Here is a 9,809-nt window from a genome sequence, read left to right as displayed (position 1 = left end):
GATGTACACACCACTGCGGACTCGGCGTGACTGATGAAGAAAATGGGCCCAACCCCATCTGTGACTTGACGTAACACGATGCGACGTGACTTGACTTGACTCATCGGGTGGGAGTTGTTTCTGAGAATATACATTGGAGTAACTGTGCATTAGAGTGGCGATTCACGATGAGTCATGACTTGACGTGACTTGACTTGACTTGATTGGCTTGGTGTAAATGCAGCCAAAGGGTCCATTAACGTTTGTGTATACAGTCCTTCAATACAGTATTTGTGTTTACAGAATCCCTTAATGTTTTAAATTTAGTCACTTGGAAAGCAGACAAGTGCAAACATGCAATAGTTAATCCATTGTCTACCATGATCAGATGTATCCAGTGAAACAGGTACTGTATATGGAGAAAGTTACACTATCAATATATTACAAGATGTAATCGCTAGAGTCTAGACTGGGCTAGGATATACGATAAGTACCTCTGGCAGTATGTCTCCTACTGTATAGCATATGTAAACAAAACTAGATGTAAAGTGTGTGACCACACGTATTGCCACACATTCCAACACTACGTTAATGACCGTGAGAAGATAATATAGAACATTCTAGGGACAGGTCCAAGCACACTGTGTGGTGTAATGGCACAGCAATTATCTTTAATGGCAAGATTAAGATTGTATCCATTTTTTTTGCACTTAGTAGTTAAGTCAATTCTTATGTATATAGAACTAAACACACAATGTGCTTGACTTCCCTCACGCAGATGTGAATAACAAAGTGTGAGACCAGACATAATTGCCTCACAATGCTGCACTTACGCAGTTGTGAATAAGTCACCATCTTTGTACAGAACTAAACAAACAATGTACTGGAATAAATACTTATAACATTCAATGCCATGATATCCCGACCACTGTGCCCTAATAAACACCCTTTGTGGCCTCTACTCTGCAATCCTTTTGCGCTACCGCTCACAGGATGAGTATGGGGTGCACAATAAACTACTCCATAATTTTTTGCATATAACTGTATAGCTTATACTTGGTCATGTTCCTGTAACTAAAACTTGTACAAGTCTATGGAAGATGTCACTGCAGCCTCATGGTGGAGAATACTTTTATGTGAAGAAAATGGCGGAGCCCATTACCTTTTTATTTGGATGTGTCTTTCTAAATGGACTCAGTAAAAACACATGTTAGTGGACTCTGTAGATTGAAATATTGAAATACTCTGTAAATGCAAAGATTAAAGGACTGTAAACACAAACATTAAGGGATTCTGTAAACACAAACATTAAGACACTTTGTAATCACCAACATAAACGTACTTTGTTAAAACCTGATAGTTGTACTGACAAGATTAGAAATAACAACAGTCAGACCCACAGGAGACAACAATACCCTCAGATCAGAACAGACCGAGAGGCGAGCCGCGAGAGTGAACTTGGCGGCATATTCTCAGATCGTGCACCTGGAGTTGGGCTAAAAAGAAGTTGACCTACGAGCCTTTGAGTCCTCCTCCAAGCCACAAAGTAAAGGGTGGCATAAGTTAATTGATGGTTTCTCTTTCCATCATGCACGCCATGCCTAGACATTATTAAGGATAAAATCGATAAGCTTGTGTCGGGTTGGACTTGTCTATGTTATGCCTGGCGTGCACTGTACAGTATAGTCACTATACTATAGTGCTTGGTGTGTATCTTCTTTAGTCTGGAGTTTATGTTACGGTAATTCTTATTGCCTGACTCGTATTTGTTAGACTGGCGTGCTTTTGTATATTACAGACTTGAGAATGTACAGTAAGTTGGACGTGCATATAGTAAATGCCTTAACGTATACAGTATTTGTAAACGTCTGTTGTGATTTTGTAAATGTGTTACATAATATTAGAAATGTCTGACGTACCATTGAATGCCAAATGTACATTTGTAAATTCTTGATTACCATTTCAAAATGCCGGACATACATTTGTAAATGCCTAATATGCATATTTCATCTCTAACACGCATTAATAAATAAATGCATTTTTGTTAATATTCTAAGGGTACAGTATTTATAAATGTCAATTGGGTTTTTGTAGACGCCAATATACAGTACAGGTATATTATTATTGTTGTGCTTCGTGTACAGTGAAAGTTTCCGCAACACTTCTTTAAAAGTATTGCATGATAAAATTTCACTAAATTCAACGACACTCAACTCTCCACTAGCTTATGAGAAGTCAAGGTACTTATGTCATCACTTTACGACGCGTCAACTTAATAGTACTGTATACAGTACATTTTCAGTGTGTGAAGAATTTATAATTTATTGACTAATCACATTACAGAATGTCATTGTATTAACACTGTATCGTTTGTGGAAATTGTATTTTTAGGAATTCGAACATACATTTCGTTGCTGACACCATAAAGTGGTATGTTATGACTGCATTTACAACTACTCACATCAAATCCGATAAAATTAGAAGTTATTCTATGCAGTAACAATTATATGAACGAACAACAGTCATAATTATCCACCAAAAAATGGAACGAACACGAACTCTTCTAAAGACTTCCACCGCCAGAGCCTAGTCAATATTGAAGTCTACAAGCAGTAATCAATCCTTTCTTTCATTAAATGTCTTTTTTTATCGAATGGGTTCAGTGTCTGAGGTAACTGTCAGAGAGATTATTGGCAGCTTTCTTACTATTGGACAGCGTCACCTGGATTCGGCAATGAAGGAGTATTTTCACAAGTGTTCATCATGAACAATGGATACTAATGCCATCGCCCCGTTTAGCTCCCGAGACTGAGTTTATTGATTAAACTTTCAAATAAATTCCTCCTCGCTCATTTACTCTCCTCATTTACATAGTTCATTACTTTTTGGTAAATAACAGTTGCAGTAAAGACAACAATAAATCAAAATCTAGAAAACAATAAAAATTTAACAAGTAGCGAACCCCCTAATACATGAATATTAAATAGGATAATATGCACTTTTAACCAATTTTCTTTCTAAATTATTATAAAAAATCTAATTTTAAATGAAAAATCGAGAAAAAACACTTTCGTAGATCATATAATAAGACCACATACCCTGGGGTAACAGGTTATCCCTCGTTAGCCACTGTGAAACTCGTGTCCGTCCGCCGCGCTGTAATGGCGTCTACTGTTCAAACCTCTCGATCAGGCAACCTTCTCTCCCTCCCGCTAGTTAATGAACAACATGCACCAGGATCCCCCCCTCCCTCAACTCAAGTGTGTTTATATATCATGAATCACGCCATTAGTACTCGCAGCTAAACTTTCATGAAGAGTGGCATGTTTACCTTCGCCTCTACAGTACGTCACGTCACGTCACGTATTCCTCAACAGACTGTAAGTTGTCAATTTGTTCAAGGATCTTAATTGAATGATAGTATTGGATTGATTAAAACATGTGTTCAAGTGTCCCCCCCCCCCCTTCCCGCTACTGCTCGCACTTAATAGACTCTTTGCACTGCTTATCTTATTGAGATAGAAGTCTGATAAACATATTTGTCACATTTATCGGTAATTTATATATGGACATTGCCGCGACTGGCCATGAAGACGAAAGAGTAGTGTTGATCCCCTTGTGCTCTGGTAGCTTTTGGGTAACCGTCTATGCTTCTATGGTGATTATTATTTTCTCGTGGGAGTCTTTGTACGAGTTCTTGTCTATTTTTCCCCCATATTCCTGTAGCTAAGATGTGTGGCTGCTGGTTGATAAGTCCCTGTGAAGTCTGACTGTGGTTCCATTGTCTGGATATCTTCCTGCTATGATAAATCCTCTGGTTATGATTCTGGACCACCTGTAATTTGAGTTTATAACTGGTGCTTGTGTGGAGGTAGTGCTGGGTGGGTTATGGGCTGAGTAGTGAGTATATTTATCAAGCAAAGGTTTACCGTGTCTAAGAGGGCGTTGAATCCATATATTATTTCTTCAGCTCCCTTTTGTTACTTCCTGCTGTGGCGCGATGGAATCAACAGCCTGTAGAGGAAATGTTTAGGCTCGTAATGGTTACGTCTCCTATTGTACACCACTGTAGCGTTGTTGATGTGTCGAGGCTTCTCTCTACTCAGGGGGGGGGCTCACCTTGCACTTGGCGGGGAGGCTGGTTCGAATCTTTCATTATTCCTCAAAGGTGTTCACCCTCTCGACTTCCCCTGGTGGTGTTGTCGACCTGACTTGTACGTGGTGCATGACAGCTCCCTGGAGAACAGGTGGGAATGTTGGGTGGAGGGGTGAAGGGGGTGGTAGGTGGAGGGACAGGGGGGGCTCGGGGTGGTAGGTGGAGGGACGGAGCTGGTGGGTTGAGGGAAGGGGGAATGGTTGGGGGTAAGGAGGGACGGGGGTTGTGGTAAGGGAATAGAAGGGAATGGTGGTGGGTTAGGTTAGGTTGGTGAGGGAGGGACAGGGGTGATGGGTGGAGGGAGGGAAGGGTAGAGGAGGCCGATTCCTCACAACATCAATACTGAATAAGGGCCACACGTGCGACACGGGGGAGGAAGAAGAGAAGTGCCCAGTGAGAAGGAATGGAGGGAAGGAACGAGAAATGAGAAGGAGAAGGAAGAGAAGAAGAGATGGAGATATGGAATGGAAAGAGGGAGAAGGTTAAAATAAGGAATGCTTTATGTGAGAGAAGGAGGAAGGAATGGGAGGGAGATAGGAATGGGTGAGAGGGAGATAGGAAGGAGTGAGGGGGAAATAGGAAACAAGGACCCGACGACACTACAATACCCTGTATATCGATTCAACAGCAGAGAAATACTTGCCCCAGATCTACTCGACGTAAATGACTCAGTAACTCCTCAGCTAACTGACTCACTGACTCGGCCACTGATAGACAGTGTGGTGTAAACGAATAATAAAAAGTGACGTTGCGTTTTATAGATAATTAGATTCTTTTTAATAGGATTCACACGCACTTCAAATGTAACGACTCCATTCTCTTTAATAGCATTTACATGCACTTATGTTTTTTTTTCTTTTATAACATTTCCTATAATATTTTATCACAAGACAACATACCACATGATGTTCTTATTAACTTGATGTAAACTAAACAAACACTAATATACAAATAAGGATAATTAAGAAATACTGAAACATTAAAACTATGTATGTATTTTACGCCCTCAGTAAATGATGAAATATGCAGTATAAAACATTATTCGCAGAAAGATAAAATGAGATGTACGGAGATAATTAGTAATGGAAAATATATTGAAATAGATAGGTAAATAGAGAGACAATTACAGTGATAAGTAGATAATTATATAAACTCATACGGGTACATAAATGAATAAAGAAATAGCAGATATGTAAATAAACATAAAATGTGGGAGATACGGCATGAGTCACAATGGTATTCCGAGATAAGAACGAAGTAAAATGAATAAATAGGGAAGTGTAGAAACTGTGTGATCGTATCGTGGTGTTTCCCGCCAAAGATGAGATAGTGCAACAGCTTGGTTGAGATTTATTTGTTTATTTTCCCATCCATGCTAGATTAAAGTCTGGTTTATGCATTTATACATACATTTATTATTATTATTATTATTATTATTATTATTATTATTATTAGTGGTAGTAGTAGTAGTAGTAATAGTCGTACACTATTAATATTACACTAACAATTGACTAACAACAATAACAGTGGTGGTGGTGGTGGTGATGGTGGTGGTGGTAGTAGTCGCTGTGGCGATGGTAGTGGTGGTTGCCCATAACGACCACTAACAGAAACCCATAACACAACCACCACTTGACTGTCAAGTTAACACGCGACCGATGTGTATGAGAGAGAGAGAGAGAAAGAGAGAGAGAGAGAGAGAGAGAGAGAAGGGGTTTAATTCGTGTGACCTCTCTAATTCTCTCATTCCCTGCATCTCTTCTTTTGGATCATCTAACCTAACTTTTTTTTTCATATAATAACAAAAACCACAAATTATCTCCAATATATTTAGTTCATCTTTTAAGGTTAGTAAAAATCTTTTATTAAATATTCCAAAGTATATTTATATTTGACACCGTATACTGTACAATACTGTATTTGCTTGGACATAAACTCTGTTATTTTATGCTTGAGTTAAATTGTTATTGTGTGTGGGGAGGGGGGTAATGTGTGTGTGTGTGTGTGTCTTCAACATACAATAATAAACAACAACAAAATCTCCATCCTAATTAACAGTAACAATAATAACAATATATATATGTTAATATAAAAAGCTATATATCTGTCTCATTCAATAAACACTATAACTATTACGTATAGAACTAAGCCAGTCCACAAACTAACTCACCAGCGATTATCAAGTCATGTTAGTAAGTAATGGCGAATTCTGTTATATATAATTTAAATAGTACAAATTATTTATAAATATTAACATCATTATTTCATTGTATTACAGTAAAATCCTCCCAATTACGATTTTTTAAATATAGTCCATTAGCTGGGAGATTCTACATTTAACGGAACTTCGATATAACGGACTTTCATCAATATAGTTCGTTAAATAGATATTTCACATCTATTGAGTTTTTGTGTGTGATCTAGAGTTACAACTATCATCATTACAATAGATATAACTAGTTAAGAGTCGTTTACTAATACCCAAGTGTCATTGTCGACAGCTCTACCGTCGATTGTACTACCATTATCCAAAAAAAAAAATAATCCTCTCAGGTTTTATGCCAATCGAGGTGAACTGCACAAGACGATCTTTCGGTAGTTCAAGAGGTGACTGATCGTTAACCTCGCCAATTTAGGTATACAGTATAGTTTAATGGCGTCGTACAGTATAAGTGGTTGTTAGGTGCTCAGTTATGGTAGTTAATGGTGCTAAAAGTGTTGATGGTTGTTTAGTGTTTTCGTTTAGTTCAATGGTTCATTTGTTTAGTTAGTGGTCTGGGAGTCGGTCATCTTGTGGTCGTGGTGTAGCGTTCTTCGTCGTCGTTGTGGTGGTCGTGGTATTGAGCCGTCCTCGTCGTCGTCGTGTTTAGTCGTCCTCGTCGTGGTGGTCGTGGTATTCAGTCGTTCTTGTCATCGCCATAGTCGTCGTGGTATTCATTCATCATCTTCGTCGTGGTGTTTAGACGTCCTTATCATCGTGATCGTTGTCGTGGTATCTAGTCATCGTCATCGTCGTGGTATTGTCATAGACGTCATCGTTATCGTGGTATTCAGTCATCGTCGTCATCGTTATCGTGGTATTCAGTCATCGTCATCGTTATCGTGGTATTCAGTCATCGTCATCATCACTACAGAGGAAGGCGCCAGACTTGCCCATGTCCTTCTTGTCGCCGTTGGTCAGCCAGCCCATAAACTCCTTGAACTTGTCATCATCCGGGTTGACCTTCTTCTGGCTTAACTTCTTCTTCTTTTGCTTTATCTCGTCTTTCTTCTTCTTTAGTTTCTCTTCCATCTCACTTCTCTCCTTCTTCTCGTTCTCCTCTTGCTGCCACCAATTCATCTCCTCCTTCTCCTCTCTCTCCTTGCGTTCTCGTTCCCTACGTTCTTTCTCCTCCTTCGCCTGGCGTTCCTTCTTCTCCTTCTCTTCCTTCGCTTTACGTTCACTCTCCTGCTGTTCTTGGCGTTTCTTATTCTCCCGTTCCTTCCGAGCTCGCGCATGTCTCTCCCGACGTTCTTTCTCCTCTTTCTCCCGGCGTTCTCTTGCTTCTCGTTCTTTCCTCTCTCTCTCTTCACGTTCTTTCCGATCTCTCTCTTTCTTTTCTTTCTTTTCTCTCGCCACCCTCTCCTTCCGCTCCTTCTCTTCCCTTTCTTTTCTTTCCTTCTCTTCTTTTTCCTTCCTTTCTCTCTCCTCTTTTTCCTTCCTTTCTCTCTCCTCTTTTTCCTTCCTTTCTCTCTCCTCTTTTTCCTTTCTTTCTCTTTCTTCCCTTTCCTTCCTTTCTTTCTCTTCCCTTTCCTTCCTTTCCTTTTCCTTCCTTTCTTTTTCTTCCCTTTCTTTTTCCTTCCTTTCTTTTTCTTCCCTTTCCTTTTCCTTCCTTTCTTTTTCTTCCCTTTCCTTCCGTTCCTTCTCTTCCTTTTCCTTCCTTTCCCTCTCCTCCTTTTCCTTCCTTTCTTTCTCTTCCTTCTCTTTCCTTTCCCTTTCCTCCTTCTCCTTCTTCTCCCTTTCTTCTCTCTCCTTCTTCGCTTTCTCCGCCTTTTCCTTCTCCATTTTCTCCAGTCTCTCTTTCTCCTCTCTGTCCCTTCTCTCCTTCGCCTCCTTCTCCAGCCTGTCTCGTTCCTCTAAAGCCTTCTTCCTCTCATCTTCGCTGTTGTCTTTTGGGCTCGGCTGTGTCTTGGCACTCGGCTGCGTCTTGGCACTCGGCTGCGTCTTGGCACTCGGCTGAGTGTTGCTGGTCGACGGCTGAGTGTTGTTGGTCGACGGCTGAGTGTTGCTGGTCGACGGCTGAGTGTTGTTGGTCGATGGCTGAGTGTTGTTGGTCGACGGCTGAGTGTTGTTGGTCGACGGCTGAGTGTTGTTGGTCGACGGCTGAGTGTTGGGTGCAGGCTTGTCATTGGTGGTCGGCTTTGGTGCTTTGGGTTTCTTCGGGGGCTTCGCGCTGGCCGGGATTAAGCCTTGGCGCTGCAGCCGGATGAACTCTGCCACGGTCATCGTCATCCTGTTGGACAAGAGCACATTGAGATAACCACAGGTAGACTAATAGTGGGGCAGCTAAATATATAAAAACAAATGAATAGCAGTCAGATGAGTATATATATATTGATGAATAACGCAGTATGTATATATGTAAAGATTGTTGAATGACATGGAGGTTGGTATATAGTTTATGTATATAGTTCGGTGAGTACGTCTACAAGAGGCTCCTGGTGAAAGGGAAAAAAAACGTACAAACCTAAATTTGTGAGTTCGGGAAAATGTCAACAAAACGCGGCCATACTGACAGTGCTGCCATCTGGTGACCGAGTTCCGTGACTCACCAAACACAATATTGTAAAATAAAAAAAAATAAAACGAAAAAAAGGAAAAAAAAAGATGAAACGTAATAAGTAATTATATGGTTAAATACAAGTAGTAGGTAAGAGATGGAGAAGTAGATAAATAGTGATAAGTTTATAGGTGGGTAAGGAAGGTATTTTTTTAGGCTATTAATCTATTACTGTTGCACTTTAAGTAACACCATATTACTGTCGCACTTTAAGTAACACCCTATTAATATTACTTTTCGTGGGTCATCGAATACATGTGTGTCACAGGAAGGAAGGGGGGGAGGGAAGTGAAGGAGGGAGGGAAGGAAGGAGGGAGGGAGGGGAAAAGGGAGGGAGGGAGGTGGTAGCACTAGTATAGATTTTCATTATAGTTCGCCAGTGTGCCAACGTGTTCACTCATGACACACACACACACACACACACACACACATTCTAGAACAGTGTGGGTGACTAACCCTCGGGGTCTACCATAACAACCACAACAACAACCCACAACAACCACATCAACCACCAGAAGGACACAACTACAAAAATAACACTAGTAACTTTATGAATGTTAGTAAGAATGAGGAGAACGTTGATGGTAAATGGAAATAAAAGTAGAGTGATGAAATTAGGTGTGAATGTTAGGAAATAGGGATATAGAAGAGATATATATATATATATAGAGAGAGAGAGAGAGAGAGATAGGGGGAAACGGTGATCAGGGATATTCATAGACAAACTGATAAAATAATAAATTAAATATCGGTAAAAATATCGCATAACTCATAGATATATATAATAAATGAAAGAGGAAAACCAAGAACGTGACGGGAAAATGGAGTGAAGTGCGCGCTAGAAAGGACCAGGG

At 40.1% G+C, this 9,809-nt stretch overlaps 1 protein-coding gene across 1 annotated transcript; it reads right to left on the bottom strand.

Moving 5' to 3' along the window:
• Positions 1–6,158: 6,158 nt before the first annotated feature.
• Positions 6,159–7,778, bottom strand: LOC121879008 (histone-lysine N-methyltransferase, H3 lysine-79 specific-like; the record flags this gene model as incomplete). Its single annotated transcript, XM_042385460.1, has 1 exon — positions 6,159–7,778. A coding segment is annotated over one exon (534 nt), but the record flags the coding sequence as incomplete, so codon positions are not given.
• Between the last annotated feature and the right edge of the window lie 2,031 nt (positions 7,779–9,809).

This window comes from Homarus americanus, unplaced genomic scaffold, assembly GCF_018991925.1.
Source record: "Homarus americanus isolate GMGI-L3 unplaced genomic scaffold, GMGI_Hamer_2.0 scaffold4060, whole genome shotgun sequence".
NCBI lineage: Eukaryota > Metazoa > Arthropoda > Malacostraca > Decapoda > Nephropidae > Homarus > Homarus americanus.
The sequence above is the reverse complement of the archived record's forward strand: the minus strand, read 5'-3'. Positions and strand labels throughout refer to the sequence as shown.